Here is a 15752-nt window from a genome sequence, read left to right as displayed (position 1 = left end):
GGGCAGTGTGTTGACACTGTACCACGAGGCAGTGTGTTGACACTGTACCACGAGGCAGTGTGTTGACACTGTACCACGAGGCAGTGTGTTGGCACTGTACCACGGGGCAGTGTTGACACTGTACCACGAGGCAGTGTGTTGACACTGTACCATGGGGTAGTGTTGGCACTGTACCATGGGGCAATGTTGACACTGTACCACGGGGCAGTATGTTGACACTGTACCACGGGGCAGTGTGTTGGCACTGTACCATGGGGCAGTGTTTTGGCACTGTACCATGGGGCAGTGTTGGCACTGTACCACGGGGCAGTGTGTTGGCACTGTACCATGGGGCAGTGTTGGCACTGTACCATGGGGCAGTGTTTTGGCACTGTACCATGGGGCAGTGTTTTGGCACTGTACCATGGGGCAGTGTTTTGGCACTGTACCATGGGGCAGTGTTGGCACTGTACCACGGGGCAGTGTGTTGGCACTGTACCATGGGGCAGTGTTGGCACTGTACCATGGGGCAGTGTTTTGGCACTGTACCATGGGGCAGTGTTTTGGCACTGTACCATGGGGCAGTGTTGGCACTGTACCATGGGGCAGTGTGTTGGCACTGTACCATGGGGCAGTGTTTTGGCACTGTACCACGGGGCAGTGTGTTGGCACTGTACCATGGGGCAGTGTTGGCACTGTACCATGGGGCAGTGTTTTGGCACTGTACCATGGGGCAGTGTTTTGGCACTGTACCATGGGGCAGTGTTGGCACTGTACCATGGGGCAGTGTTTTGGCACTGTACCATGGGGCAGTGTTTTGGCACTGTACCATGGGGCAGTGTTGGCACTGTACCATGGGGCAGTGTTTTGGCACTGTACCACGGGGCAGTGTTGGCACTGTACCACGGGGCAGTGTTGGCACTGTACCACGGGGCAGTGTTGACACTGTACCACGGGGGCAGTGTTGACATTGTACCACGAGGCAGTGTGTTGACACTGTACCACGAGGCAGTGTGTTGACACTGTACCACGGGGCAGTGTTGGCACTGTACCACGGGGCAGTGTGTTGACACTGTACCATGGGGCAGTGTGTTGGCACTGTACCATGGGGCAGTGTTGGCACTGTACCATGGGGCAGTGTTTTGGCACTGTACCATGGGGCAGTGTTGGCACTGTACCACCAGCAGTGTGTTGGCACTGTACCACCGGCACCTAGATTATCTTAATGGCCCAGAAATTTGGGTCGGGGGCTTCCCGTGGGTGCAAGCCCCCGATCTGCACTTACCTTGCGCGCCGGCCGTTGAGCTGTGGGCCCCCGTGGGATTCCGATCCGGGGCCTGGTCCAGCTGCCGGCGCGCAGTGCTTGCGTATCCCAGGGCGCAGTTAGTTCGATGCGTCCCCTGGGATCACGTGGGCCATGGGGAGCCAATCGGAGCAGGGAATGCTTCATTCATAAGTCTGACAGGAAGTGCTGTCAAGACTTATAAATACTACAGCCCCAAAATAGCACTAAATCTTCAAATAAATTTTTAAAAAACATCACATTTTTTAAATAAACTATAAATTATATGAAATAACTATTAAGCAATAATTTAAATTTTTGAAAAATATAATTTTATTTTCTAACGGGGCTAAAAATAAACTTACCTTGCTTTAAAGTATTTAAAAATAATAAACCTGTGGAAAAAATGTTTAATATTAATTAATTCACCACTTACCTTGTAAAAAGCAGGCCTTATGCCTGGTTTTTATATTTCTAAATTCTGCAGACTTACCCTCACGGAAAAACCTGTAAAAAAGACTGAAGTTCGATGCGCACGCGCAGCCTCCCCCGCGCACGCGTTCGACCTCTAAACCTCTTCGTTCAGAGGAACGGAAGTGCCGGTTCCCCGCGCATGCGCAGTGCATGCAGGAAACCGGCACTTCCATTCGGCCTATGGGTGAGTACCCCATGCGTCCTCACCCGTGGAGAGCCGAATTTCTGGGCCATTAATTTCATTGATGTTTGTGGGACCTTTACATAGGATTACGTAGGATATACGGCACAGAAACAGGCCATTCGATCCAACCACTCTATGCTAATTTTCCTTATCTAACTCTATCAGCATAACCCTCTATTCCCTTCTCCCTCATGTGCTTATCCAGCCTCCCCTTAAATGTATCTGTACTATTCACTTCAACCACTCCCCGTGGTAGCGAGTTCCACATTCTCACCACTCTCTGAGTAAAGAAGTTTCTTCTGAATTCCCTATTGGATTTCTTGGTGACTATCTTATATTGATGGCCTCTAGTTATGCTCTTCCCCACAAGTGGAAACATTCTCTCTGTATCCACTCTATCAAAACCTTTCATAATTTTAAAGTCCTCTATTAGGTCACCCCTCAGCCTTTTTTTTTTCCAAGAGAAAGGAGACTCAGCCTGTTCATCCTTTCCTGATATGTATACCCTCACATTTCTGGTATCAGCCTTGTAAATCTTCACTGCACCCTCTCCAGTGCCTCGATATCCTTTTTATAATATGGGCACTATACCACTGGCACCTAAAACAGATTATCTGGCCATTGATTGCATTGCTGTTTGTGGGATCTTGCTGTTCACAAACTGGCTGCTGTGTTCCCTACAGGACAGTAGCTTTACTGAACTTCATTGGCTGTAAAGTGCTTTTGGGCATCCGGAGGTTGTGAAAGGTGCCGTAGAATACAAAGCCTTGCTTTGGAACAGAATGTTAACACACTCTCCCTGGTGGCTGTGTGAATAACTAGACTCCCAGCTCTACCAATAACCCATACAGGCCGGAACGGTCACGTTTCATCTGCAGTCTATGCTGATTACAGCCAAGGCAGTGCTTGGGACACAGGGCTCCTGTTCCAAGTTGCTATCTGGTAATCTCTTACCCAGAGAGTGGTGAGAATGTGGAACTTGCTACCACAGGGAGTAGTCGAGACAAATAGTATAGGTACATTTAAGGGGCGGTTAGATTAGCATATGAGGGAGAAGGGACTAGAAGGTTAGGCTGATAGAGTGAGATGAAGGATGGGAAGAACCTCGAGCGGAGTGTAAACACCAGCATGGACCGGATGACCTGTCTCTATGCTGTATATTCTATGTAAACAAAGTGTGGATGAGTGGGGACAGGACTGAGCTCAACTATGGTGAACCCCATGGTCAAACAGCCTGCTGCCACTCAACACCTAAGCTGAGAGATAAGGAGTCACTCAGTACCAAGGGTTGCTGTGGCCTGCAGTGTACATCATTCTGTCCCACCAGTCAACACCCACAGGAGAGGAAGGGGGTAATTCTTGGCAGGAGAGGGATAGGGATTTGGGGGGGGGAAGCACACGTTGTTTACGGAGCTCTGTTTTTTTCAATGTCACAAGTATTGGTTTCAGTGTTTATGGGAGTGAACATCATTGCGTGTGGGGGCTCCCCAACCAGGCTCAATACTGTAGTAAGCAGTGCCACCTGGTGGGCTTTGTGTGAATTAAACTACTCCGATTGTATCTGGGATTCAGGCCACATCCGTCTCGTCAACTGACCTGTCAGAAAAAACCTGAATCAGTCGAGGCGTTTGAATAATCATCCCTCTGCACTGTTCTAACTGGCAGACGTAAAACACCGCCAAGATATTGCCCGACAGATATACTTCTGCAACTTCAAAAAAAAAAAAATGCAGGTGTTTTCAAAATTATAATTTAGCTGTTCTCAGAACAGGGAATGCAAAAATTAGAACCTGTCCCCCAACACGGTATTTTAGTTCACATACTCACTGTGGGTTCAAGCCACGAACACAAAATGAAGGCCGACACTCCAGTACAGTACCGAGCGGCGTTCTCCCCGGTGTCCTGGCCAATATTTATCCCTCAATCAACATCACCAAAAATCTGCTCAATCTCACATTGCTGTTTGTGGGGCCTTGCTGTGAGCAAATTGACTGCCATGTTTGCCAACATTACAACAGCACTTCACAAAAGTACTTATTGGCTGTGGAGCGCTTTGGGTCGTCCGGAGGTTGCGAAAGGCACCGTATAAAAGGTGTTTGTTCTTTAACTAAAACAGTCTAATGCTAGTTAGAATAGTAACATCTCAGTTACTGCCCCCTCATACTTGTCCCAAAGTAATACAACCACTTGTATTGACGATATACTTTTGGTGAGGGATAAATACTGGCGAGGACAGTGGGGAGAATGCCCCTGCTCTTCTTTAAATGGTGCTGCGGGATGTTTTATGTCCACCTGAGAGGACAGGTTCAACGCCTCATCAGAAACACAGCACCTGCAACAGTGCAGCACTCCCTCAGTATGGTACTGGCGTGTCAGCCTAGATCATGGGCTCAAGTCGCTGGAGTGGGGCTTGAACACGCCATGTCCTCAGGCCGTGATAGATGCTATATAAATGCAAGTCTTTCGTTCGGACTCAGAAGAGTGCTACTAATTGAGCCACAGCTGAATGTCAAACAATTTTTTAAATGACTACGGGCTCTGCATCCATCGTTGTGGTTACAGTTTAAACTACTGAAAGGCAGCACCCAACTCTCCCTCTCCACTTGTGGTTCCTTCTGCTCACACTATCAACACAGCCAGACCAGTTTCTCAACCGCCTCCATCAGCTGGAGACTCTGAAGGAGAGTGTTTGAGTGGAAAGTAAGTTTAATTCTCCCTTCTCTAGTGACAAGGCAGGACCATAAACTTTAATGGACCATCAGTGACTGGGAATATAGTATCTAGGCAACACCAGCTAGAACAGAAAATGCTGGACAGTGGGAAGAGGGGGGGGGGGGGGGTGGGGTGGTGGAGGAGGTATAAGGGCAGGTGTTGCATCTCCTGTGCTTGCATGGGAAAGTGCCGGGCGAAGGGGAGCTGGGGGTGATAGAGGAGTGGACTAGGGTGTCGGAGGGAGCGGTCCCTACGGAATGCTGAAAGGGGAGGGGAAGATGCGTTTGGTGGTGGGATCACATTGGAAGTGGCGGAAATGGCAGAGGATGATCTGTTGAATGTGGAGGCTGGTGGGGTGAAAGGTGAGGACAAGGGGAACCCTATCATGGTTCTGGGAGGGAGGGGCAGGGGTGAGGGCAGAAGTGCGGGAGATAGAACGGATACGGTCGAGGGCCGTGTCAATCACGGTAGAGGGGAATCCTCGGTTGAGGAAAAAGGAAGACATGTCGGAAGCACTAGTAGGGAAGGTGGCATCGTCAGAGCAGATGCAGCAGAGACAGAGAAACTGGGAGAATGGAATAGAGTCCTTACAGGAGGTGGGGTGGGAGGAAGTGTAGTCCAGGTAGCTGTGGGAGTCAGTGGGCTTGTAGTGAATGTTGGTCAATAACCTATCCCTACAGATGGAGACGGAGAAGTCGAGGAAGGGCAGGAAAGAGTCAGAGCTGGACCATGTGAAGGTGAGGGAAGGGTGGAAATTGGAGACAAAGTGAATGAAATTGTCTAGTTCAGGGCGAGAGCAGGAAACGGCACCGACAGTCATAATGTACTGGAAAAAAAAGAGGGGACCCGAGTAGGACTGGAACAAAGCGTATTCCACATATCCCACGAAAAGGCAGGCATAGCTAGGACCCATAGCAACACCTCTGATTTGGAGGAAATGAGTGGAGTTAAAGGAGAAGTTGCTCAATGTGAGAACAAGTTCAGCCAGGCGGAGGAGGGTGGTGGTGGATGGGGACTGGTCGGGCCTCTGTTCAAGGAAGTTCCAATCAACTTGAATTCTCAGCTTCCCAATTTCCCCACAAGTTTTGCTACTTAAAAAAATATTTTGTGTAGCGTTTTGATTTTAGAAGGACAGAATGCATGACTAGGAGAAACTTAATTACATCTGCATGCCATGGTCCAATTAGTCCTCTAACCCCACTTTACCTTAAGACTACACTTGTTCTGGACGCGTGTGTGCAATGCCACTACAGATAGCTAAATTGCCTCCTTTTGTGCAGTAATTTATAAGAATTAGGAGCAAGAGTCGGCCATTCGGCCCCTCGAGCCTGCTCCGCCATTCAATAAGATCATGGCTGATCTGCGACCTCAACTCCACTTTCCCGTCCGATCCCCATATCCCTCGATTCCCTTAGTATCTAAAAATCTATCGACTTAGTCTTGTGTATATACTCAATAACTGAGCATTCACAGCCCTCTGGGGCAGATAATGCCAAAGATTCACAGCCCTGAGTGAAGAAATTTCTCATCAGTCCTAAATAGCCAACTCTTTATTCAGAGACTGTGACCCCCCTGGTTCTAGACTCCCCAGCCAGAGGAACTAGCCTCCTAGCATCTACCCTGTAAGAATTTTATACATTTCAATGAGCTCACCTCTCATCCTTCTAACCTCCGGAGAATAAGCACTTTCTACTCACTCAATCTCTCCTCATAGGACAACCCTCTCACCCCAGGAATCAATCTAGTGAACCTTCACTGCACCCCCTCCAAGACAAGTATATCCTTCCTTAGGTAAGGAGACCAAAACTGTGCACAATACTCCAGGTGTGGTCTCAATTTGGTGTTATTTTCATTACATGTATGCAGTTATCTATAAAATATACACAAACAGTTTTGTAAAAAGGTGGATAGATTTTCCTTTAATAAAAACCCATACAGCATGGCCATTGGAGAGAGAAAACTGGTTAACAGCACCAAGAGCAGATTAGCAATTTTAAATCCATTTATTCACCCCACAAGTCTCACTGCCTTCTCTGTTGGCAGGTACAATGGTCACCAGTTGCCCAACAAGACCTTGGCATTAAAAGAACAGATAACTTTCCTCACAAAATGAGATTTTGGCAATACAGCAATGGGGACTTGCCGTTCTCGGTTCAACAATCAGCAACTACAAGGTCCCCACTTCATGGTTGATGGCCTGAGCCCCAGCAGCATTCAACCTTCCCAATCCATGAGCCCCACACCTTGGCAATGCTCCAAGTCCAGGCAGCAGAACGAATAATTCACCGTTGGAGCCGCAAACCTCAGGGCAAGAAAAAGGACGATCCATCTCAGAGTGGCTGAAAGGGTCAATTGGCCAAATATGCGCTACAACTTCTGGGAGTCTACCTGGACATTGGACAAGAACACCAAACACAATTGAAGATGCAAGACAGAGGATTGCCTTCATAGCTTGAGATAAATATAGGACCCGAGACTAAGAAGAATGGGTCTTCATACAGATTGAGAAAAAAAACTTTCACCCAATTTATATAAACAGGAAGCTGTTGGCAGGGACGTCTCGATGGCATTGGGCACTCGGGTGCAATCACAAGAAACTGGTCAGCTCCACGTTGGATGGGTCTCTAGAGCACAAACTAGAAGGGCCACAAGCTCAGCCTGGCCTACAGCACATTCTTAAAAAAAAACCTACACTGAAGGAAGTGCATTTTCAAAATGCTGATTTTTGAGACCATTGCTATGACGACCTCCCAACATTCAGGGCTCATGTTTTGTGCAACGGCAGAAGCTGCAAAAAACACTCATGGGATAAAATATTGACCATTGGTTCCGTGGGATCACAAATAAATTTATGTTCATGCATTAGAAATAAACCAGGAGCCAAGAGCATTCAGACAGATGAATGCAGTCAGAGATCAGGTTCAGATACACGACCGCAATTAAAATCCTTTTTATACACCCCCCCCCCCCTACACAAAGTACAAAGCACTGGATTGCAAAAATAAACTTGACCTTTCCAAAGCTCCAACTACTGGCCGAGAGACCTGGTCGCAAACCCTTGTGCTCTTTTTCATTAATGTTCCTTGACAGACATTTTAAAAATAGTGTCCTCCAGCAGATCAAACAAACAAAAATCAAGCAATCCTTCGAGTTTGGCTTCCCCACAAGACAGGGACAATATGACACAACAAATAATCGAGTATGCAAAATATGGACCTTAAAACTACATCTTCAAAATGGGACAAGTGACCGTTACATAGTTTAAAGAGATTGCTTTTCTCAAGGGCGATGTCTTTTAGGCACATGCACATGAAAATTGAGGGGAAAAGTTTGGTCACAGACTCCTCAAATTTCCCATTTTCAAACAATAAAAACTGCAGATGCTGGAATTTGGAAACAGGAAACGCCAAAAAAACACTTGGCAGGTCAACCGACATCTGCGGAGAGAACCGAGGGCTCAATGTCTCAGTCAGAGCTGCTGATCTGATCTGTGCGTTTCCAGCATTTTCTCTTCCTGAATCTCCCATTTTCGAAGCTGCCTGACAGAAGGACATTTCCCTCAAATACGGGGAGTTTTGTTTGGAAGCCGCAGCCATCGGGGCGGGAGCAGTGTGGAATTTCAGAATGGTCAAGATTAGCCACTGAATAAATGGCATCTCCAACAAGCTGCGTTCGCAGAAGTCTATTTATAAAAAGCCAACATGCAGAAAAATATATTTTCACCCCCCCCCCCCCCCCACCACCAAGCAAAGGACTGTTCCCCCAGCTATCTGCTGGACGAGCAGTGGCGAGATCTTCAGTTCTCGAAGGGCTGGTGCCGAGACGAGTGCTTTAGGAGTACATGGTGAGCTGCAGCCACTGGAACAGAGAAGGGGAGAAGGACATTAGCCAGTATTTTTCTATTTGTGACATCCACAGTATCCACTTTTCTTTATTCATGGTATAAGGCAAGCTATAGATTGGCTGCGCACTGCCAACTAAGGTATGGTAGCGTCGTGGTTATGTTGCCAGACTAGTAATCCAGAGGCCTGAACTAAAAATCCAGAGAATGCCAGTTCAAATCTCACCTGAATTCAATTTAAAATTAAGATTGGGAAATAAAATTAAAACGCCGGGGTCAGTAAGAGTGACCATTAAGCCGCTGGATTGTCGTTAAAAACCCAACTGGTTCACTCATGCCCTTTCGGGAAAGAAACCTGCCACCTTTACCCAGTCTGACCTTATACACGACTCCAGTCCCACACCAACGCGGCCTACTTCCATCTGTCCTCTAAAGTTCCCTAGCAAGCCCCTCAGTTGTATCCAGGGCAATGAGGGATGGTCAATAAATGCCGGCCCTTGCTCACAATCCGAGAATCAATAAACATAAAACCAACTCGCATCCCCGAAGGGACATTCGCAAAGTTACAGACAGTGCGACACAGCAACTTCCTCTCAACACTTTCGAGAAAAGTCCCAGTTTTGGTTGGCCCAGGTGTCTGTCGGGTGGACAAACCCATCACCATGTTTGAGCCTCCAAATGGAGTTACCAAGAAGGATGTTGGTTTGAGTAATGTGGAATGCACACTCCCCTATAGGTAGACTCCCTGCAGTTTGATAAAACCAAAGATTAGGAGCAGTCAATGCAGGAAGACCAAAGATCACGACTCGTCGATAGGGCAGTAATCAGACCAGTCAAATTCAGCTCAGCTGTCACAAGTGGAGATCAAGCATCTTGACCAATGGTAGTGGTCTAAACTCAAGGTTTCTCATTGGAGCCAGCCACAGTCAAGGACCCATAGAAGCTCTACACTTGATTAGTCACATGAGGAGCCAAGTGGTTCAAACATGGCATCTGCATGGGCCAAGCAAGGTCTCACACCAGGCTTCGAGAGAACACACAACACCGATCCCAAAGAGGAGGTTGAAATCCCTGTCTGAATTGTAATGCAGTGAGGGACGATCTCTAACCCTACCTCCACGATGTTAACTTTGATGGAGCCATTGTTGTCCTTATCCAAAGCTTTGAATGATCCTGCAAATGAAACAGAACACACGTGAAACCCAACCAGCTGCTCAACAGCTTGTATTTATATAGCACCTTTAATATAGTAAAACATCCCAAGGCACTTCACAGGAGCGTTTTCAGACAAAATCTGACACCGAGCCACATAAGGAGATATTAGGACAGGTGACCAAAAGCTTGGTCAAAGAGGTCGGTTTTAAGGAGCGCCTTAAAAAAGGACAAGAGGGGGGTAGAGAGGTTTAGGGAGGGAATTCCAGAGCTTAGGGCCCAGGCAGCCAAAGGCACGGCCACCAATGGTGGAGTGGAGGAAATCGGGAATGCACAAGAGGCCAGAAATGGAGGAATGCAGATATATCTCTGGGGGTGGGGGAGATTACAGAGATAGGGAGGGGCGAGGCCATGTGGAGGGATTTGACAATGATGAGAATTTTAAAATCAAGGCGTTGCCAAACTGGGACCCAATGTAGGTCAGCGAGGAGAGCCGGGGGGGGGGGGGCGGTGGGGGGAGAATGGTGAACGGGACTTGGTGTGAGTTAGGACACGACCTCAAATTTACTTTTCACTTTAAATACAAGGGCTGTTCACAGGCTTCTAAACCTAAAGGCAACAATGATTAAAAACTGTGTTGGACTATTAGATTGAGAAAGGGGACAGGGAAGCAAGAGACACAAAAAGACAGAATTATAGTCTAGTTAAAAATTTATGAATCAATGATCTGGAATGCACTGCCTGAAAGGGCAGCGGAAGCAGATTCAAAAGAGAATTGGATAAATACTGAAGTAGAATTTTGCAGGGCTAAGGGGAAAGAGCAGGGGATTAGTTGGATCGTTCTTGCAGCAAGCCGGCACAGACACGATGGGCCGAATGGCCACCTCCTGTGCAGTACAATTTTATGATTAATTATCATATCGGTGACTGAACACAGCAGCTTACACTGACCTTGTTTACATGTTTTAACAATTTTGTTCGGCATTTTCCTCCCCACCACACAAAAAAAGTTTTAAATTGGTGAGTTTGAGGTTATAATTAAGAGCACAGCTTACTGCTGAAAAATGTGCCTTTTACCACATACTTCCAGTCTGCTGATCATCGAGGTTGGACAAGACCGAGACCAAATGTATGGGAGAGACTCGGCCATCAAACGCACGCGGCTCGTTCCCATTTTGGGAATCACATGGTTTGATCTGAAATCTACTCCCACTGGCCCCAACAGTCTGGCAGGATCCGTCATGCTGGTTTCCCACTGTGTCCAACCTTCAGCCAATGAGCACCACAAGGTCCCTGAACGCCGACACCTTTTGAACAGGCAGCCGAGTCCTATTTACACAGAATTTAACAGCACAGAAACAGGCCATTCACAGCCCAACTGCTCTGTGCCGGTGTTTATGCTCCACACGAGCCTCCTCCCACACCACTGCATTTAACCCCATCAGCATATCCTTCTAATCCTTTCTCATGTGTTTATCTAACCTCCCCTTAAATGCATCTGTTACTATTCGCCTACACCACTCCCTGCGGTAGCGAGTTCCACATTCTCACCACTCTCTGGGTAAAGAAGTTTCTCCTGAATTCCCTATTGGATTTATTAGTGACTATCTTATATTGATGGCTTCTAGTTTTGGCCTCCCCACAAGTGGAAACATCTCTACATCTACCCGATTGAACCCCTTCAGAATTTTAAAGAGCACCACAAGGTCACCCCTCAGTCGTCTGTTTGAAAGAAAAGGGCCCCAGCCTGTTTGGTCATTCCTGATAAGCATAACTTCCCAGTTCTGGAATCATCCTTGTAAATTTGTTTTGCAGCTTTTCCAGAGCCTCTATATCCTTTTAATAATATGGAGAGCAGCGTGAACAGTACTTGTATTTTGGTTTGTTTCCATTATAGTACACAGCAACAAGCCACAAACAGCTTCAACACTGCTGCCCACAACCCAAAGACAGATTCGCAAGACTTAGTCCAAGCAGATTTGCCTAGTGCTCTTAATTACCAGATGCTCTTGAACAGAGGACATTGGTCAATGCTGCTGCAGTGGTCACTGGGCAATGCAAACACCAACTAAAAAAAGTACAACAGGATCCCTCTCCACTTACTCAGCATCGCGTCCAATCGGACTAAGCAGGCAATGTAGTTATCAAAGTCCATGTCACCGGATTCGTTGGCATATCGGCGATACAGCAATCGGTAAAGCTCATCATTCAGTGGATAGCCTGAGGAAGAGACAAGTAGAGAAGTTTAACTTATAGGGGCTTCATCAAACCCTGGCCTGTCCCCATGGTGGAATGCTACATGCACCCACTGCAGAGTTACACCTTGTAGCCATGTTATACAAGACACTTCTAAACCACACTGGAGGAGAAAGGTACAACAGTCTTTGCTGCTTACAACTCTCTCCTGAAGATACTTCCTGGGGTACACTGCACTGTGCCAACTGCCCCCCCAAACCTCTGCCCAAGTGGCCGTTCTTCATTGGCAAGTTGCCGGAGTGCAGTCAGCTATCTGAGTGGTACATCAGCATCCCATCATCGCCTGAACCCACACAAGTACCCTTTCAAATAGCAGTCATTGGACAGCAATCAGGAGCAGACAGCCATTCGCCTGGAGTCAATGAGAGCACGCAACAGATTAGAATGGGGCAGGGTGGTGTGGAGGGGAGACATGGATTTATGGCCCAGGTTCCTCAGAGGGCAAGTGTCCAATCTCACATCATGCCATCGCAGGCAGGCACTTTAGTTCAGACAAAATGAAACATTAACCTTCCTCCTTTCTTTGCCAATTCTCACTGACCGATTTCCAGCAATTCCTGTTTTTTCCTCTCAGATTTCCAGCATCCCTGGCATCTTAGTTTTTGCACAGAGACTGAGGCTGCCCTAGTGTGCCATCTAGTGATGGGTGATGGAACTGTATTGGCAACACAGTCTGGAAGCAGGTCACCATATAGAATCTTGCAGCACAGAAGGAGGCCATTCGGCCCATCATACCTGTGCCGGCTTTGAAGGAGCTGCACAATTAGCCCCACTCCCCCATGCTCTTCCCCATCACCTGTTCCTTCAGCCAGACATGGTACAGGCAAGGAAACACCATTAAATAATTATGGGAAATAAACCGTTAGGGGAAATTATGTAAAGCATTCGGCCCAATGCCGGCGTTTATGCTCCAAATCGAGCTTCCTCCCACTCAACTTACTTAATCTCGCCCAATCGACATATCCCGCTATTCCTTTCTCCATCATGTATTTATCTAGCTTTTACTTAAATGCATCTACGCTACTCCTTGTGGTAGCGAGTTCCACATTCTAACCACTCTCTGGGTAAAGAGGTTTCATTAGTGACTATCTTATATTTATGGCCCCTAGTTCTGGTCTTCCCCATTAAGTGGGAACATCTTCTCTACATCTACCTTATTGAACCCCTTCAGAAATTTAAGTCACCTCTGAGCCTTCTCCTTTCTAGAGAAAAAAAAAGAGCTCCAGCCTGTGCAGAAAGGCAAAACATAATGAGGAGGAGTGGGCCACACGGCCCCTCGAGCCTGCTCCGCCATTCAATAAGATCATGGCTGATCATCGGCCTCAACTCCACTTTCCCACCCGATCCCCATATCCCTCGATTCCCCCTACAGTCCAAAAATCTATCGATCTCAGCCTGGAATATACTCGGACTCAGCATCCACAGCCCTCTGGGGTAGAGAATTCCAAAGATTCACAACCCTCGAGTGAAGAAATTCCTCATCTCCGTCTTAAATGGCCGACCCCTTATCCCGAGACTATGCCCCCTAGTTCTAGACACTCCAGCCAGGGAAACAACCTCTCAGCGTCTACCCTGTCAATCCCCTTCAGAATCTTGTATCTTTCAATGAGATCACCTCTCTCAAATTAAGACAAGAATTAAAATGACTAGAAAAGCAGTTGGTTGCTTTTTTTGCCATGTTAGTGGAAGTATTGAAAAAAATGCTGTAAAATATGCCCTTGACTCCTCCTCCCCACTGCTCCCATTGTCGAGCTGTAGACCAGTCAGTCCATTCCTTTATACCACATGTCTCACCTGCTGCTTCGAATGCCCCAGGCAGCTCCTGGCTGTTAATTGTTCCAGATTTGTCAGCATCGTATCTTTTGTAGATAGCCTGCAGAGGTGAACGATGCAGTTAGTGCCAACACCACAAATTGCCAGAGTGGCTACAGCCAGGGCACGGATGGCACGGACACAATAAACGGCACAGCTTCACTGAAAAAACATCGGCTCATTATTCACCCTAAACCGTACCTCGTCCCAAATGTCTACTCTTCACACAAGTGCACAAGCTCAGACCGAAAGTGTTGCACGCTATTTGATTAAGATACAAGGCTTACTTTTCAGCACAGTTCAGGTGATTAGGAGCAGAAAGCTGGCGACATTTCTTCCAAAGTCCTTCCCCAAAAACAGCCCAGAGGCATTGACCAATGTTGGCAACACAAATGCCTCCCCAGGCCAAGCTTGCATTGCCAAATAACTGCTTTGGGCAAATGTCAGAGACCAGGATGCAATGGGTCAATCAGTGATACTGCACTAAGCTTCACTGATTCTCCAAAGAGACCAGTATTGTTATTTAGAGTACTGCGTCCAATTCTGGGCCCCGCACCTCAGGGAGGATCTATTGGCCTTGGAGGGGGTGCAGCGCAGATCAACTAGAATGTTACCGGGGCTAAGAAAAGGTTAAATTAGAACAGGTTGTACAGACTGGGCTTGTATTTCCTTGCGTATAAAAGATTAAGGGGTGATCTAATTGAGGCGCACAAGATGATTAAAAGGAGTTGAAGTGCGTGAGTGCTCTGGTAGAGACAAGAACAAGGGGACATAACCTAAAATTAGAGCTAGGCAGTTCAGGGGTGATGTCAGGAACGGTGGTGGAAATCTGGAACTCTCTCCCCCAGAAAGCTGTTGAGGCTGGTTTGTGGGGGGGGGGGGGGGGGGGGGGGGGGTTTAATTGGTTTTTGTTAGTTGAGGGTATTAAGGGATATGGAACCAAAGCAGGTAGATGGAGCGAAGATACAGATCAGCCATGATCTACTGAATGGTGGAACAGGCTCGAGGGGCTGAACGATGGCCTCCTGTTCCTATGCTATTTTTTGTAACTATTGCAAAATTAAATTTTTCATTTAAAAACAGCTTTAAACACCAATATTTTGAAATAGTTAACCCGCCTCTGGATTATTCAGAGAGATGGCGCCATGCGAGAAAGAAGCCTATGAAGTGCGGAGGGTGAAACACGAAAGGGGTCTGTGGACCTGCAAGTTGAATGACTCCCAAAGTCAAATAGTTATCAGAAAGGGAGAGAATATACTGGGTGAAAGGTAGTTGAAGCTCACCAGCGCTGACTGCAAGGACACCAGAGTATCAAGTCAATAAGAGGGGGTGCTATCTGTCAAGACACGTTCAATAAGGATCATGTCAAGGCTGGGACACAAGGGGTTTGCAGCACAGCTGTCACACAGCAGTGAGAAGGGTAGAGAGGGAGAGGGTCCACACCTAGACAGGGAGACAAGCGAGTCCGCCACAGGTAGAGGGAGAGGGAGAGGGTCCACACCTAGACAGGGAGACGAGCGAGTCCACCACAAGTAGAGAGGGTCCACACCTAGACAGGGAGACGAGCGAGTCCGCCACGGAGAGGGAGAGGGTCCACACCTACACAGGGAGACGAGCAAGTCCGCCACAGGTAGAGGGAGAGGGTCCACACCTACACAGGGAGACGAGCAAGTCCGCCACAGGTAGAGAGGGAGAGGGTCCACACCTAGACAGGGAGACAAGCGAGTCCGCCACAGAAGGAAGAATTTCCAGGACACAGACAATAACCGTGTCCTGTTGGGAGTATAATATTCTCCGACTGTTCGGGTCACACTGCTTCGCGGATATATTTGAAATCAGTCTTAAATAAAGATCAAATTGAATTTCATTTTACACGGACTCGGTCATGTGTGATTGGACAGGACACAGCCCAAGTTATGTTCGAGGCACGGTGATCGATTTGGCCGACACCCAATAATTGATGCTGGGACTTTCTGGTCCGTATGGCTTGGTGGCATTGGCCACTGGGGCTTGGTGGCATTGGCCACTGGGGCTTGGTGGCATTGGCCACTGGGGCTTGG

At 47.6% G+C, this 15752-nt stretch overlaps 1 protein-coding gene across 1 annotated transcript in view; it reads right to left on the bottom strand.

Moving 5' to 3' along the window:
* Positions 1-6522: 6522 nt before the first annotated feature.
* capns1b (calpain, small subunit 1 b) overlaps positions 6523-15752 on the bottom strand; it is a 28088-nt gene continuing 18858 nt past the window's right edge. The window contains exons 8-11 of the mRNA XM_085973581.1: positions 13675-13753; positions 11728-11844; positions 9587-9645; positions 6523-8489 (exon numbers count right to left, since the gene is read on the bottom strand). Coding sequence (XP_085829707.1) covers positions 8463-8489; positions 9587-9645; positions 11728-11844; positions 13675-13753 — 282 coding nt within the window. The 3' untranslated portion in view covers positions 6523-8462. The remainder of the gene's footprint in view (positions 8490-9586; positions 9646-11727; positions 11845-13674; positions 13754-15752) is intronic.

Source organism: Somniosus microcephalus, chromosome 34 (assembly GCF_052327205.1).
Source record: "Somniosus microcephalus isolate GS21.2 chromosome 34, FLI_Smic_1.0, whole genome shotgun sequence".
NCBI lineage: Eukaryota > Metazoa > Chordata > Chondrichthyes > Squaliformes > Somniosidae > Somniosus > Somniosus microcephalus.
This window is presented reverse-complemented; position numbering and strand designations above follow the sequence as displayed.